At 48.3% G+C, this 17,663-nt stretch overlaps 1 protein-coding gene across 7 annotated transcripts in view; it reads left to right on the top strand.

Moving 5' to 3' along the window:
- Positions 1-17,663, top strand: part of LOC116425700 (ubiquitin carboxyl-terminal hydrolase 48) — a 75,864-nt gene that overhangs the window by 37,506 nt on the left and 20,695 nt on the right. For all 7 annotated transcript variants that reach the window (XM_076373680.1, XM_031973748.2, XM_031973750.2 and 4 more), the window contains 3 exons: positions 2,173-2,303; positions 2,646-2,765; positions 6,733-6,858. In XM_076373680.1, coding sequence (XP_076229795.1) covers positions 2,173-2,303; positions 2,646-2,765; positions 6,733-6,858 — 377 coding nt within the window. The remainder of the gene's footprint in view (positions 1-2,172; positions 2,304-2,645; positions 2,766-6,732; positions 6,859-17,663) is intronic.

Here is a 17,663-nt window from a genome sequence, read left to right as displayed (position 1 = left end):
ATTATTAGCCAATAAAACCCACTTGCTGTTTGCTCGAGACACGCATGGCTGCCTCCCGCGATCCCTTTCCGAGTTTTCGCTGTCTCTTTCTTCGTACGGTGCATTTCTTTTGTGTTAAAGAGTCTTAGGTATCTTTTTATTTTCATTTCCTTCAGAATGCAAGAGAGTTTTATAAAATTAGTATTGTTCCACGTATGATTCCTTTAAATTTAGTCAGTGAAATCGTTTTCTACGGTTCCTCTTCGATTTCAAATTATTTTTATCTTTGTAGAATACATGTTCTTTGAATAAAACAGTCCTAGGTACCTTTTTATCCTTTTTTTTAAATACAATAGAGTCGTATAAAACTAGCAAGGTTCTATGTAGATTTCTGTTTGAATTTGATCAATGAAATCGTGTTCTTGTCAGGTACCATTGAAATTCCGACCACATTTTAATATGTTTACTCAAGAAATCACGGTAGACCGGTCCGAAGGGGATGATTTACAGCGATAGGGTTAAAAGACTTGGAAAAGGGGTTGCACAGGGCAGCCGCTGATTCTCAGTCGTCCCCACGCGTCCCTGATTAGCCCAGGTTACTCGCATTTCCGATTAAACTCGATAGCGAACGATCCTATCGTGCCACCCCCGTCGCGGCCCTGTAATTGGAGGATCCAAGGGTGGACATTTGAATTCATTTCGAGTACCGGTTTCCTACGACCTATCCCTTCACGTGATTCCCGGAAACGTCGCGGCGAACTAAAATCTAATCGTTTTATTTCTTGCCGCTCGATCCGTCTCGCCAGAAACATCCCCAGAATCACGCTGCGATCGGGAAACTGGCCATGTAATCTCGCGACAAGATAAAATCAAGGATAGAATTCAGATCATGGATTCCTTCCTTGAGAAAGGATAAAGTTCTTCGACTCATTAGTAGTTCAACTTCAAGATTGATCGCTATATTCGATAGGGGTTGATTCACCCTATTTTCTCAATACCAAAATTTTAATTCTCGAGAAGCTTAAAAATTTATTTGTTTTTTAAACGCTATCACAACTGAATGCAATTTTTACTTTAAGATCACTCACAAATCTAACATCTGGTAACACTAATTTCCTGTACACTCATCCAATCATTAATAATATAATATTACTACAAAACATAACATTAACTTGACGTCATTCTAAAGACGTCATTAATCAACCATTTTAATACTGTTCTACCGTTAATAATATATTACAAATGATCGTCCGAATAAATGTCCCAAAAATTTAGCGTTACCAATTAGCTTCCCCGTCAGGTGAGCTATCCTCGTCGCTGGAGAGGCTTCTTGCCTAGTACTCTCGCGATACGCGTAATTAGGAGGCTCCCCTGCACCAGGGGGTGGGGAGGCGCACGGACATTCGAATTCATTCGGGGTCGGAGCGTTCCTCCGGGGTGGTGGGTCGTCCGACACAGCCCCTTTACCGGGAAACTGTCTGAACATGACGTAACGCTCCTGAAAGCCGTTCGGCCTGGTTTTTGCGGTGTCCGGCCAGCAACAATGGCCGCTTCTTACGCCGCTCTGGTCACCGTATATTATTAATTACTGTATTAATCTCGCCGGCCGTAAGCAATCTATTATACATGGGATAAGAGCCACCGGTCGGCGAGCCGGCGTCGGCGTCGTCGTCGTCAAAACGCCCGTCCGTCCGCCCACACGCCGCTCCGTTCGTTCGTTCCGCACCCTTCCCCATCTCGGTGACTTTGTAACTTCGCCGCTCGATGTAATCTGACCCCTGCGGGTGTTAACGAAGGGTGGCCGCTGGAAGGGTGTTAAAGGAATCTTGAAATTGGCCGCGACGATTCGACGATGCCGGGATGGGGGTTGGAGCAGAATCGATTTCGGGGGTGGTTTTTAGGGAAAGCTGGATAAACATTCTTTGGAAACGGGAATTTTGAGTTTTTCGTTTTAATAGCAGTTGCGGTGATTCGTGGTATTGGTTGAGATGATTCGACATTTGGATTTTGGGGATGGTTTTATTTAGAAATAACTGGTTACACATTTTTTAGAAATATTAATCGCGGATCTTAGTTATTAGAAATAGCTGAAGATTCTTGAAGTTGGTAGTAGCCACTCGTTCCGATTTCTTCCTCCCTCAGTTTCAAATCTCACTCAGGGATTCTTTCAATTTCTTCTTTCTCATTTTTCAGAGCTTTGCGCGGCTTGTATGTTAGCGAGAGTAGAGCAAGAACGCCTGGAGAGCCTGAAGTACGAAAGGGCGACGATCTACGTGAAGTGCGTAGAAGACACGGAGGAATCAAAGTCGGAGAATGACATGGAGGTCGGTGAAAGAATAACCGCAGTAACGTTGTAACCCTGTCGTATCGATGCCGGCGAGACGATAGAGGGGATTTTTGTTAATGGGCCAGCGTGCCGAGTCACCGGGTCTCCTGGAACCGGTCCAGATTGATGCTGGTCGATAAGAAGATTGGCCCCATCTCGTTCGTTTCACGATAATAATCGTCATTACGTTTCCATGGCGCGACCTCAGGCCCCACCTGCCTTCTTCCTTCGTCACCTAGCCACATTCTTTTTCTGTCTCCATCATCCGCGGCCAATCTTCCTTCGTCCATACACGAGAACTTCTCTCCGCTTCCAACGTTTAACAGTCTATTCCATTCAGGTGGCTGCGAAGAGACCCAAAATGGAGAACACCAGGCCATCGAGAACCAGGAGGAACCTGAAAGGCTCCCACGAACTCAAAGTATCCTCGGATATCACCCTCAAGGAGCTCAAACTGATGGTGAGTGTATCTAAATCCTCAAATACCTTAGCCCATCATCGTAGACTATCGGAAAATCACCCGGAAAACACTCGATCCTCCGAAACGAATCGCCAGAAGAAAAATCGCTCGACGTCAACGCGTTTCGCTCGGCAAACAGTTTAGCGGGTCCGCTGGAAATACCGCGTCGGTCGCGTATTAAATTACGAAAGGGTTAACCCCTTGTTCTCCAATCGAACGTAGTTGCTGACAATGACAGTGATCACGGGGTAATTGAAAGAGATTACTGCTGGCCCGAGAAAGGCAGCGTTTTACGAGGGTTTCGGCTAGAGGACGAAGACAGAGGTCCACCTAAAGTCAGACACCCCGGTCGAACGAGAGAGACGCGTCCAGAGGGAGCGCGGGCTGCGAGAGGAGGCCGGGTTCCGGCGGGTTCGTTCGGTGGACGAAAGTAGTAAAGCCGTAGTTATGGCTGGTTAGCATATGCCCGGGCCCCGGCAGTGTGCTTAAACTATTAAGCGTATTTATATTGCGAGGCTGCGCCCGTCTCCTTCTCCTTCTTCGGGGCCACCGGCAAAAACCCGAAAGAGCATAAACCTCGCGCTAATAACAGGCCTCCGACTTCTCCACTCCACTTCACTCCACTTCGTTCGACTCTCGGGCCCTTCCTTCCATACCACGATCCCTATTCAACTCTTTCCCCTTTCTCTCGGTCTCTCTTCGTCTCCCCGTGATTCCTCAAGATCTCGCCCTGCGCCGAGGTGTTGCTTCCGCTGGTGCTCGGGGCTTTGCCTAAACCGACATCGAAATAATCGGAGCAACTTCGTTTTCTTAGCATCCTTCGATTTCAATGATGAAACAGTTTGTTTAGATTCTTTGCGCGGATATACGATTTTATGAGATTTTACTTCCGGTTTTGTGAAGTTAGTTATTTTAGCAGTTCGTGTTATGTAGTTTACGATTGGATTGATATCTCAACGAGTATTCGAGCGTTTCAAAGTTCTAAGCTTTTGTTAGAGGATGTTTTATGATTTTGAGATTTGAATTTGATTATTGGCATTAGCGTGATTGTAGGTTAAATGCGTGAATGTTCAATTTTGAAGGATACTTCATCTCGCACCGGTGAATCCTCGATGCCACCTCGTCCCCGTTCACCTCCGTCCTCAATTTTTGTTTAAGCCTCCTCCGTTGCCCGGTCTACGCCCTTTTTTCAGCTTTTTTAATATCCGCTCGCGAGAAAGGCTGCCGGCGTCAATGGGGCGACGAGCCTCCTCTTCTCATTCAGTGACCCTCTCTTTTATAGTTCCACTGACCGAACGATGCCTCCTTTTTTCCCTGCTGTCGATTGAGCGTGTCAAGAGCCCACCTTTCGAGACTGTCAGAGTCCTCCTCTTTAGCCCGCAACCCTCTCCGCGACGTTTCCCGCGTTCATTCGCGTTTCCCGTTTATTGCAAATGGAATCAACCTCTCCGTCGCGAATTATGGAAAGGCCTCCGTGCAAAATCGGCCGTCGGCCGACGGGTCAACGGATTTTCTGTCTTTCCATCCTGGTACCGGCAAAAAATAGCCGGGAAAATGGCGGAGCACAAAGCGACCGCGGTTTCACCGCAATAATTGCCAGGCCGGCCAAGTAGTAAAACTCTGAAATTCGAGCCGGCGCTCGCTCTTCAGCACGTTCCTCGAACGGAGACGATCCGCGCGTCGATCGTCGATGGATCTCGTCGTTCCTGGAGCATGAAGAGCTAAACGGAGATTAGACGGTCGGGGTACCGGTTCGAAAGCGTCGTCCCGGGTGGATGGATAGATGAAGGGTGCTCCCGGTGGCTCGCGCGGACACCGTTTGACAAAAATCGGGGACTGACTATCTCGGTTTTTGCCAGGCAGCAAAAATTCTTCGGTTTCATGGTCGAGCGCGCGACAAGTCGCGAGCAAGCAAGCAAATCGGAACAACGGCCGGCAAATCGGCTACTTCGGCTGGACGATCGTTTTACGTAATCGTCGTAACGCGCCGGTCGTTCCTTGTAAATATTACTTTCTATTCACATTCCGTGTCACCGGTGTCGCCGTTTGTCCGTTTTTCCTACTCCGCGCCCTCTATTCTCGCCGTTCGACGATTTTCTTTCGCGCTTCTTTGCGATCGAGCCAAGTTGTCCGCGGGAAACGCGTTCGATTGGAAGTCACTCGATTGGTAATATGGTAACTGAGATTTTTCGATTGTTGCGACTGTTGTTGATTTAATCTGATCGAAGTTCTCATTTTGCGAAAGTCATCGTGTTTATTTAGGTGCGACGTAATAGTTCGTAGTGGGGTTAATAATAAAGGGGAAGATTGATGAGTATTCGAAGAATATTTTCGTTCGATCAGCGCGATCGGAGACGTTCGAGAAACCCAGACGAAGAATCAGCGCCCGGCTACATGGAAATCGGTTCAACGTCGGAACTAATCTCTGGAATTCGGATCGAAATCAATTTCACGGGGGCCCCGTTGCCGCGTCACCATAGGCAATCCGTTCAAATTTTCACAAAAAACCGGTACAATCGATCTTCACTGGAATCTCGTTTACCACTTTCCAAAAGTTAGCCTCTCGCAGGACGTCAGTTTCGAAGAACAACGGTTCTGGGTTGTAACGTGTCGCTTTTGTCACTCGTATTGTCGGCTCGATATCCGAGTTTCTATCAAACCACGATTCGAGACGGCGATCATTTGGGAGGGGGTACGAGGAAACCGATCGCTGAGGATCCTTTTACCAACAGGTTAGCTTAGGATGAATGAGATCTGCGGTTTTTAAGAACGAATCCTGCAGGTGTTTTGGGAGCTACTGTGTCGCGTTAAGCACTATTGTGTTGCCTTGTAATTTGTGTTGCAAGTTATATTAAATAATTGAAATTTCCAAGGTTTGAGACCTAGTTCCATAGGTTTCTCAAGAACTATATTATCGTTTTAGAAACTAAGTTGCGAAGTACGGTAGAAAATTGTTATTTGCTTATTTTGAGATATAAATTCATAGGTTCTTTGGATATATAATGTCATTTTGAAAACTACGGTTGGAAATTAAAGTAAAAAATTGAGATTTGCAAGTTTTAGAACCCAGTTCCGTAGATACCTTGGGAGCCATACTATCCCCTTGAGACCTAAGTTGCGAAGTACAGCAGAAAATCGGAAATTTGCAACTTTCAGACCCATATTTATAGATTGTTGTGACCAAACAACACCACTTTGAGAGCTACAGTTGCAAATTAAAGTCACAAATCGAGATTTGCAAGTTTTGGAACCTAGTTTCCTAAATCCCTTGAAAAGAATACTATCGCCCGAAGAACTACGATTGCAAAGTACAGTAAAGATCAGGATTCACCCACTGCGAGACCTACTTTCCACCTCTCCCTTGCGATCTACACTGTCGGTCCAGTAACAACAGTTGCGAATCGCACTGAAAAATTGAGATTCGCCGCATTGGGAGCTACTTTCCATCCATCCCGAACGTGTTAACTCGGTTTACGCCGGACACGGCATAACCAGGGTGCACGCTACGCGCTCGCGCTCGCTCTCTCGTCCTCCTTCCTCCTCGTCCTTCGCGTCCCCGGCTCTTTTTCCTGGCGGTTACTCGCTCGTAAAACAGAAACCGACCCGCACGTTTACACCGGCACCGGGTAAGCTGGTCTCCCGTGCAGGAGGAACCGGGCGATGGGCAAACGCGAAACCGTTCTCGAGGCGGCTTCCACAAATTAAGCAATTACCCGGACGCATGCTCTCCTCTCGATTCCGACTTCGTGATGCCCGGCCCTTCCTCCTTCTCGGCTCGCCTTTTCTTAGAGTTCAACGGCTGTAGAGGAAAGATCGCAGCGGAGAATCAACGGTTTTGCCCGATGATAATCACAAACCGTAGAAACGATTCGGAAACAGTCACGATTCGAATAATCTGAGAACAAAGTCGGGCCCGATATAGAAATTTCCTTTCTTTAGCTTTAAACAGTTCGTTCTTAACTTCCAGACCATGCAGATCTGCGGGGCAGGCCCATACGATCAGCACCTGATGCTCGGAGAACATGAGCTCACCGATCACAGTCAAAGTCTAGCGGCGCTCGGCATATTTCCCGGAGCACTTCTCACCTTAAAGGTAAGTCTCGACCGTCCGTTCCTCCTCTCGAATACTTGACATTATCTACCGTTACCGGCGTTCTTTATCCGTGAAATTTCGACGTAATTAGCGACAGTTTCGGTAACGATCGCAATGCTCCCTAATAAGCCACAGCGGAGCTTGCCTCTTAGTTATCCTCGGCATCGCATTCCGAACATTCGAGCGAGACCCTCGTCGCGGTCCTTAAAGGCACGGAAAGGGCCGGGTTCGCAAGAACGCGAGCTTCCTGCTCCCGATTTTTAGCGACCCGTAATCGCCCGCGCGATTCAGGCGGCAGGAAGAAAAAAGAGAAAGAACGGTGAGCTTTTAATTTAGCAGCGGGACAAGTATAACGATCCCGCGCGGCGAAAAAACGGTGCGGTCTCGTACTTCTTCGATTTTTCTCGGGGCCGGCTTACGATCTGTCGAATCGTTGTATCACTGCCCAGAAGAAACGGGCGTCGACGGTTTCGTTGGTTTTTCCGCGCGACGCGCCGCCGACGTACGGTCCGCCGATTTTTGCCCAGGGTCTCGTTGCGTCGCCGGTAGTCGGAAATCAATTATCGCTGTTGAAACGGATCGCTACACCAGCGATTACCTGAAAAATCCGGCAAAGATACCGATCGCAGCCGAGTTCCAGCCGCCGCGGCGCGCCGGGGGGAACGGAGGGGCAGCGGGGCGTGCCCGACAACTTCGATAAATAGTCGGCCACGTAAATGCACGGTGCCGGGCATAACTCGCGGATTAGTCAGCCGCGCGTTCGCCACGGACAAACCGCGATCGGTCTCTGCTTTTTCACCGTGAACCGTGGTTTTTCCTCGACGCGATCGACCGCTCGATCAACGGACGGACGACCGACCTTTGGTCATCCTTAACTTCGATCTATTACAGTGGAAATGATCGATGGTCGAGATTCTTAGTCACCTTACAACCGTATTTTCCTCTCAATGAAACATCGCGTCTAATGCTCCGTCGCTGCACTTCGATTTTTCTGCATTTCCTGGATCATCGTAGCTCGCTTCTCGAATTTCCAGGGATTCTTTAGATCGTTCCCAGCGGCGAGTTAATCGTCTCCGAACGATACGTTTGTTGCGCGTTGGTTACGTTGGACAGTGACAAACAGGTGCAATTTAGATTTAAGATCTAGCCACCGCTTCCCTTAAGCCCGAGACAATGGATAAGTAACGCAGGCAATGGTCCAAGATAACGGCAAGACCGCCGATCTCGTCTTGGGATTAGCCGGAAACGTTGCCCGCCGAGATTAGAAGTGTTAATTGGCCTCTCGTTGTTGGAAGATTAGCTTCTCGCGGTGGGATTCGGCCTGGGACGATCTTCTTTATCCGTGAACTCTTTGATAACCATCCCTTCGATGCTTCGCGGTGTTTGCGTGCTGTTACTTTTCAGCGAAGTACTCGGTAGCTTCTGGTTTCCTTTGGAACAATGAAATTTAACTATTGTGAATGCTAATAGACATATTAACGTTTCACAGAGTAAACGTCTTGAGAATTATCACTTCATATCTAACCAACTTATTTCTTTATATACAAATTTTTAGTCGGACCAATATCTACAATTATCATTAACAAGTTTGCTCCAATCCTTAGGAAATTCAAAAATAGAAACTTGAGAACTCTAACCCTTTGCGAACGAATGTCGACATTTCAGCGAGATGAAATGTTGATATTTGGAAGACTAAATGGCAACCAAATGATCTAATTACTCAAACAGCAAGGGATCAGCGCATAATTTCCTTTTTCTCCATTGATTAAGCAATTCATCCACAATCTAACTTCATCTGCCCAAGGATTTGTATATTTCAAAGATTCAGTCAACAAAGAAACCAGTACATCTATACTACATCTCCAGTTCACCAACTTCAATATTATTTTCTTTCAAACACTCAGCTAAAGAACTTGTCCAAACCCACTTCAGTACTCGACCCGTTACAACCAAAACAATTCGAAACTTCGTTGCCCTCAGTCCCTCGCACGGTGATCGATTATCACTGCGACAGATCGACTTCGCGTCACACCGAAGAAACTTCTCTCCAGTCGGTGCACGCCATATGCGACGCAGCCATTCGTGATTCAACCGGCCGCATATCTGGCAGTTCGCGCGGCCCGCGAGGATCGAAGATTCGACCAAAAATTCAGCGGACGTGCCGGGTTTTTGCCGGGTCGGGAGCTGTCGCCGCCGCCGCCGCCGCCGCCACCGGCAGCAGCAGCAGCGTCGCCGTCGCCGGTCGGAAAGAAAAATTCTGTGCCCCGTCCGCTTCGGGTCCGGGACGCGAAACCGCCGGAATAATTCCGGCATTCCAACGCATTCCGGTGTTCACAGTCCACTGATTTTATGAAAGCGAGCAGCTCCACGGCTCCTCTGCTCGGCACCGGACCCGAGGAGACCGCTCTCTTCTAGCATTCGGATGTCAAAACCGTTAAATCCGCCGGGGAAAAGAGGAACGCGCCAGCATCCTCCTTCGACGGACTGGTTCTCGATCCTAGCACCAGCTGCGAATTCTAATTGCCGGTTGCGGGTAGGATCGTACCGTTCCCTCGACGAGTCCAGCTGGACAAGCTGGAGCGATCAACCTTTCGGTCACCGCTCACTCGACGATCGGAACCTTGAAACTTTTAATGGAATTCCGCGTCTCCCACGAAAGTGACATCAGTGATTGCATAGATTAAGGTTTGATTAATCGTTTCGATTAAAAGGTTGGATAATGTAAGAAGGAGCTACTCGCCGGACGGCGAGGAAGATCTCGGCAAGGTGACTCGTTAATACTGGAGAATGAAAGTAACTTTATCGTTGCAAAAGTCACGAGAGATTTCGCGCGGAATGAATCATTCATTCCATAATCCTTTATCCGTGTTTAGAGTGTTCCAATGTGCGCCGGGCAAGAAACCGTAACTCCTATCGACGTGTTCGTAGGTGTCGAAACGCCGGTGTTCGCCGGTTATTTCGTGAATCATTAATCCATTCCACGGATCACCGGAGTCGGGAGCACCGTGACGAGTGTTTCGCGCGAAACAATTCAAAAACCGAGGGGGATTCTTGCTTGCATTCCCGGCACACCGCCGCATCGGTTCTTTCATCGGCAGGCTTTCATGGCGCCAAACGAAAAACGCCGTGAACACCCCCCCTGCCGTCCCCGTCGACAGCTCCGAATGAGGATCTAAATTTAACCCGCGAAATAAATAATACGCGTACTTTCTTTCGCGCGCGAGCCGATCTGTGAACGGTCCGTTGGGCTTGCGGTCGCGTTCTTTCCTCGATCTCGGATCGAGATTTTCGACGTTGCGCGCGCGCTGCCGCCGGCGATCCCTCGGGCTAGATCCTCGCCGATCCCCGGCGAATTTCACGGCGCGATATCGGGCCGACGGTTTTTGCCGTGTTTGCACAGTCCAGGGAGCAGGGCGTGCTCTAATCTCGCGATAAAACTGCGAGCGGCTCTCGCTGCAATCGCGAGGAATCCGGGTTCATTTGTACCGGTAATGATCGATTGGTTTCTTCGGCGCATCGGGGATTTTCTTGCCTTGTGGAGCTCATTTTTCTCTGGATCGTTCACGAGCGGTTCTTTCGGGTTCACCGGGAGACGGGGAAAAAGGGTTTCTAGGAATATGAGAAAGAAATCGCCGGTTTTTTCGAACGTCCTAGTGATCTCGGGAATTTGTCTTAATAGGTAACCCTTTCGAACGGTTTTTTGGCGTGGTATAAGTATATTATTCCAGTGTTTTATGTTTTGTGTCACGTGAAGTCAAGTTTAATTAGTTGAATCTAATTTTGGATCCAGGTGAATCTAGCGGGGAGCTTCTTAGACACTAAAGGTTAGTAGAACTACCTTGCAGATTGACATCTCCAACTTTTCGATAACTAAATAAGTGTGTAGTTACTCAGATTTCAATCGGTTTACGATTCGGTTTACGGAAGTCAGTTTCATTATTACTTTCTTCGAGAAGCGTCCGTTGTTTCGAGTCGGGAAAGAATTCTGGAATAGATCAACGTGTGCCATTCAGCTGTTCTTGTTCGTATTACCGATGAGTTTGATCGATAAACACGTATGTGCTAGCTTTTTCGAAATACATTCCACGGAATCCGAGGTTGCACGGCGCGGCGGCGGAACAGCGCGCTGACAGAGAGTGTGTCCCGAATGTTCCCGTTCTCGGAAAACGGATTAATTGTCGGACGTCGAGAGGGACACTAACAATCCGTGCTTAACTAAATTTCATAGGATTATGCACCGGTTCGCCGTTTTACGACGGAAGATTTCGCGAAACAATCCCGCGCGCGCCGAGGGAGCTTCTTGCCGCGGGATTGGTCCACGGTTATCCGCATAACTGCGAACAATTATCCGTCGGCCCGCGGATTTTTCAGCTGCGTTACGGCCGCGATAGCGTGCAACGGCCGTTAAAAGCAGCTAGACGCTCCTTAAAAGGATTTATCACTATCGTTACGTCGACCGTGAGGACCGATAGGCTGTGTGCTTCGAACTCGACACTGCCACTGAAATAATTACAGTCATCCGCCGGGAAATTTGCGAACCCCTTTTTTGCCCGCGCCGGTGTACCAGCCTACGATGATTTTTCCCCTCTCGGATTTAGGAACTGAGGAATCGTTAATTAACCGTTCCGACCGTGAAGCCTCTCGCGTCTTCCTCGAGTGGAAACGGCGAATATCAACCGAGATTTATAGTGTAATCACTAAAGACGGCGGCGCGTTTATGCGAATTCACATTTATCAGACGTGGCCAGGGAATTCCGTGCATCGTAGAAAGAACGCTTCAAGTTAGATTCTAAAGTTGAACACGGAACAAATGAAACTGGGTATATCGGACTTGCTATTCAATCATATTGTATCATTGAAATATTTATACTCTACTGAAGAAGAATGGTTTAGAGATCCTTAGATTCTAGTTGATTATAAGAGAAAGGAATTTGGAAATATCTAACTTACATAATTCAGTTATATCGTATCACTGAAATATTTATACTCTACTGAAGAAGAACGGTTTAGAGATTCTTAAACCCTAGTTCATCACGAAAGAAGTGAAATTCGAAATATTGAACTTACATTATTTAGTAATATTGTATCACTGAAGTATTTATACTCAATACTGTAGAAGAACGCGCTAGAGATCCTCAGACCCTAGTTGATCACAAGAGAAATGCAATTCGAAACATCGAAGTTACACGATTCAATCATATCACATCATTGAAACACACTCGTAAATATCGAAAGTCCAGTGTATCGAGCTCTAACGCCTCAGAATAGTTCCGCGCGTATTGAACGATCAAACGACGGTAGCAACCACCGAGCTGCCGGCTCAGAATCCTGGAACATACAATGACTGGGATGACTCGCCGGCGGAATCAGCCGTGGAACGTCTTTCGATACATTAAATACCGCCTCGTCATCGTTCCTGCGATGATTCAAGGTCGCGATTACGAAGTCAGTGCACGGTGCATCTGCATCTCCCGCGGTCCCGATCCCCAGCGTTCCCGCTCTCCCCGGCCGATTATTCGTGAAAATGATCGTAGATAATTCCAGTTCCCGGTTGGCTCTCGATCCGCCATTAACGCGACGCTCAATCCGCTTAGAGCATTCAGCCCGCAACTCTCCGGTCGTTTAAACGTCCATTTACCCCGGCGCGGTGGGTCGCCGCGGCGGAACGTCCGAACGTACGTCCGTCCGTCTATCCGAGGATCCAGAAAAATCGGTGAACCCGACCCCGGCCGCTTCCACCCGTACTTTTCGACGGTAATTAACCAATTAGGGACGCAATTCTCGCGGTCCGGTCTGGTCCGGTGTCCGCGAAACGCATTAAATTAATCGAGAGCGTAGGAATAACGAAGAAGGGGAACAGAAGTTGCTTACAAAGTCGGGCCTCGCTCGTTTCCTCCTTCTACTCATTTTTCCCCGATTTTTTTGCGATTCCTCCTCACGGTGCGCCCTCTCTTCATGGCTGATCGACTGGAGTCTTTAGAGTCGGTCGGTCGAGCCTCGAACGGGCGGCAGCCGCGTTTGATGTCGTGTGACGAATGTCCGCGTTGGACGCGCTCTCTCCTCTCCGTGTCTCTCTCTCTCTCTTTCTTTCTTTCTCTCTCTCTCTCTCTCTCTCTCTCTCTCTCTCTCTCTCTCTCTCTCTCTCTCTCTCTCTCTCTCTCTCTCTCTCTCTCTCTCTCTCTCTCTCTCTCTCTCTCTCTCTCTCTCTCTCTCTCTCTCTCTCTCTCTCTCTCTCTCTCTCTCTCTCTCTCTCTCTCTCTCTCTCTCTCTCTCTCTCTCTCTCTCTCTCTCTCTCTCTCTCTCTCTCTCTCTCTCTCTTTCTCTCTCTCTCTCTCTCTCTCTCTCTCTCTCTCTCTCTCTCCCTCTCTCTCTCTCTCTCTCCCTCTCTCTCCGTTCCTCTTTTCCTCGCGTCTCCGCCCCGCGCCGCGTCGTTCCCTCTTCGTTCCGCGTGTCCGTTCTCCGTTCGACTTTCGCAGGATTCCTCCACTCGCCTCGATCCTCTTCGTTCTCTAGCTCGTCTAATTCCGTTGCTTCTCCGTCTCTGTCCCTCCCTTTCTATCCCCTTTCCCCTTTCGTTCTTTATTTTTCCCTTTTCCGTTCCTTTTCATTTTTGTTTCATTCCATCGGGTGATCGATCGCGAATTTGATCGCTGCAGCGTCGAATCTTCATGGAAACCTGAATTTTAGTCTAGCTTTCGGTTGATTCTTTAATAGCTCCTTTTGTTTTTGATTTTTAGGATTGTTTGTAGTCTTGAAGTTGTTCTGTTATCGCGGCTACATTATGGCGGGTTCGGCGTGCTAGATGTTCGTCGTTTTTTCGTTGTATATTCGATTGTTTCTACGCGTTGGTGCACGGTCGCTTTAGAAACCGCACGGTCTCTCGCGCCCTCGTCGTCCGGCCGAGATCTTCCTTTTTTCGGCCGGAGATTCCGGTATAGCGGGAACGGGGCGCACGGTAGCTGCGGAGCAGCCGCGCCAACAGAAAATTGGAAACATCCGATAGGGCCCCCTTTATGCCCGCGAATCCGAAGGCACGGCAAAAAGGAACGCGCGACCGGCTCTCCTCGACTGCAAAATAACCCGATCCATCGATCCGGCCCCGACGACGACGCCTCCCCCTCGAGGTACCCGGGTTGCAGCTGGATTTAATGTCGCGAGTGTCGCTTCGCCGATGGGACTGAATTTATTCGACGCCGATCGGGCCGCGTCGATTCGTCCCCGTTTATCGGTCGTACAAATTAACCCTTTCGCCGCTGCGGGTAGTAACGGGCACAGTTGGAAGCCGGCGGAGTTTACGCGCGCTTAGTGCGTTTATCTTTGAGAATGTTGGAAGTTGTTTTCTCTGTTCTTTCGATCTCTTGTGGTTTAGCTGCGGATGTTTACTTTATCTACGTGATTGGTTTCGGAGCGACGTTGATCCGTTGCACTGGCGAATTGGGACCTGAAATTTTGGCGTAGATGAGTTGGAAAGTTGCAAAGTTTCAAAGTTTCAAAATTTTTAAGTTTCAAAAGTATGATGTTACGAATTTTTAAAGTTTCAAAGTTACAAAGCTTCAAAGTTACAAACTTACAAACTTACAGAGCTTCAAAGTTTCAGAGTTACAAAGTTTCGAAGTTAACACAGTCACAGAGTTAAAACTTTTCAACCTTGCAAAACTATAAACCTATAAAAGTGCCAAACTGTTGCACTAAACTTAATACGGTACATCAAACATTGCACCAATTACCTTACCGAAATCACACAACACCGAAACACTGAAATCACCATCGCGCTCGCAACGAGGGCACCGATATCAATCGCGCGAAGCGAGAAAGATCAGCTGAAAGCGCGTGTATATCCTGGAAAACGATTTTTTCCTACGCCAATCTTCCATTTATTTTCACGGCGGGGTCCCCTCGAAAAAATGTTGTTGCCGGTCTCGACGGGCACTTCGGCGACCGCGGAGCGACGTTTAAGCTCAAAACGACCGTAATAAAATCCCATAATAAAATTCTATTTGCTCCTCCATTAATCACGTAATTGCAGCCCGTTGCACGCGGTTACGGCCTTTCCGTCCTTCGCACCGGTTTCGCGGCGGCTCCGTCCCGCGGATCCCGTGGAACTCGTCGGGACGTGTACTTTTCCTATTAACGGAATGGTGTTCCGATCGCGGCGCGGATTTGTTCACCTATTAAACGGGCCGGGGCCCCGTGATCGTAAATCGACGACGCGCTCGTGATAAACGACGAACCGGGAATGATCCCGACACGACTTATCCCGCTGTAAACTGGTGTTCGGAGATGTGTAATTCGGAGCAATGTCGACATTACGAAACGGTCGGGCTACTGGCGGAGTGGAAATCCGCAGGATTAAATAATGAAATGGAAAATTATTGGCGTCTCGGTAGAAAAGTCGGGGACGAGTCGAGTCGGTGCTCTTCTTCTGCTTTGGTTAACAGGTTAATCCCTCGCACTCGAGTTATTCCGCTGTATCCTATGTGTTGATCGCTTTTTGACGAAGTGTCGCTGTTTACTGCTAACATGAGGAGAAACACGTAAACTGAGGGACGGAGTTGTGTTATGTTGTTTGAAATTGAATATAAATATCAAACATTCCGAAGCAACGTCCGGAGACTTCAACGAATGGAAATGGGTTGTCGAGCAGTGTTCGCAGTAAAACAGTGGAAAAATCGGCAACCTTGTATTTATAATTGAATGACAATTAATAATATTCCGATTTATCCTTTTCTTCCGTATAATAGTAATGAAGTCGGCTATGCCGCGAACGCGGAATGTTTCCATCGCACCGTTCCCGTCGAAATAAACAGGAAATTCCCGGTGCCGGCATTCCGAGAACACGATTCCAACGCGAAACACGGAACGAATTAGCCGCGGTGTAAGAAGGTTGGCCGCATAAACAAATAATCGAACGCGGCTCTCGTCTCTCGGTGATCGCGCACGCAACGTAATCATCATCATCATCACGGATCCCGAGGTCGGGACGGGACGCCCGGAATCCGAGAGAACGCCTAAAATACAAAAGGAAAAACCGACGGAGAAAATTTGTAGAGCGGAGAAGAGCGGCCGGGCACTCGTAGTTAACGGGTCGAGGAGCAGGTAACTAAGTATCAGTAAGAAGCATCGGCAGAAGTCGAAGCATTAACAAATTATCCGAAGTAAATACGCGGCAAGAAGTGGAAATAAAACAGTAATAACGACAACGCCGATAAAAATGCTCGCTGTTAATTATACACGGGTAAGCCCGTGGCGCGGCGATCGGCGGGGCTAAAAGTCGTCCTAATTACCGTGACATTAATCCACCGTTAATTATACAGAGTAATTCCATCAGAGCGCGGGGGCCGGCGCTGAAATCGTGCTAATTACACCCGGCCGTGAAAATCGAGCCACTATTAATTGCCCACTTTCTGTTACCGCTATATATCGACATTGTAGTCGGACCGGGGAGTCTTTTCTTCCTCTCTCCCCCCCACCCCATCCCCCCTTTTTTTCACTCTTTTTCTCGTCGTTCCTACTTTTTTCCTCTCCTTTTTTCTCTTAGCCTCTCTCTTCTTCGCTCTCTCGCTCTCTCGTCGTCATCTCTTTTCGTTTTGCTCGTCGGAAGACCGGTAGCCGGAGATCAGTAGCCGGAACACCGTAATTATTATCCTTAATTGTCGAGCCTTTCGAGGATAAGATCGAAGAAAGGGTTCCATGGGGAGGAAAGAGAGAGGGTCCAACCTACCGAGGCCGATCGTCCTGTCTGACACGGCCCTTCTCTGACCGGCCAATCAGCGGTCCCGGTACCTTGACTCTACCGGACCCTCTCAGAAATAAATCAATTAAGCCGATGCAGGCTTCGGAAAGGGCATCGTCATCATCATCGCGCGGAGGAGAGTCTCGGCCTCTCTCTACCAGCTGAAAATAATCGAGCGATAGGAGGCGGGAAGAAGAAGAGGAGAGAGACTGTAACGCTGCTCTCTTGCTGACCCCCTCTCGCCCCGGTGGCCTCTCGCGGACGCTTAAGAGGCATCAATGTAGCCGCGAGGACAGGTGATATCGCCTCGGCGATCGGTTTAACCGTCGAAAAACTACGACCGACGCCTTTCTAATGCCGCATTTACACCGGTCGAACGGTGTCGACGCTTGTTTGCTAGGAGATTCGAATTCAAAGGGTTGTGAGATGGTTTCAAATGTTTCGCGATCTGTGATTCGAGAATTCGATTTTGGGGATGAAACAATGCTCAAATTTTATTCGTGGTTACGAAAGTTCTGTCAGGATTACTCCATCGATATCAGAAGCAGGGTTCTTATTAATATTTTCAAATGTTTCACGAATGTTCTATCGATTTTAACGACGTATGCTTTATTCGCGTAGTCTCCACGAGTGCACTGTCAATTTTAGAAATCGATGCTTTATTAATACTTCCAAATGATTAACGACTGTTTATTTCCAGAAGCGAATGTAATTGCATTTTTTTCAAATTGAATATTTCCGTATGTTCTACGATTGCTAGTTTGATTTAGAGAACAAACGCTGCGGAGAGAGGTGCAATGATTCTTCCGTGCTGCTTTTGAAACGTTCCTCTTCCGTTCACGCCAAACGAAATTTGTCAGAGTCGAAAGCTCGGCGTAAACGCACCGTAAGATGATGCTGCGATCTACCGCGAGGGTGGATCTTTCTCAGCCGGCGATAGACGAGCGCCGTTTCGAGGAAGATTCCTCGATCCGCGGGGAACTGCAGTCCTCCTGCTCTTCCCGCCGCGTAGTCCGCCGACTGGCACGGTTACCGGAGGTTCAAGGAATCCCGCAAACCGGAGAATCGATTT

Source organism: Nomia melanderi, chromosome 14 (assembly GCF_051020985.1).
Source record: "Nomia melanderi isolate GNS246 chromosome 14, iyNomMela1, whole genome shotgun sequence".
NCBI classification, from domain to species: Eukaryota; Metazoa; Arthropoda; class Insecta; order Hymenoptera; family Halictidae; genus Nomia; species Nomia melanderi.
This window is presented reverse-complemented; position numbering and strand designations above follow the sequence as displayed.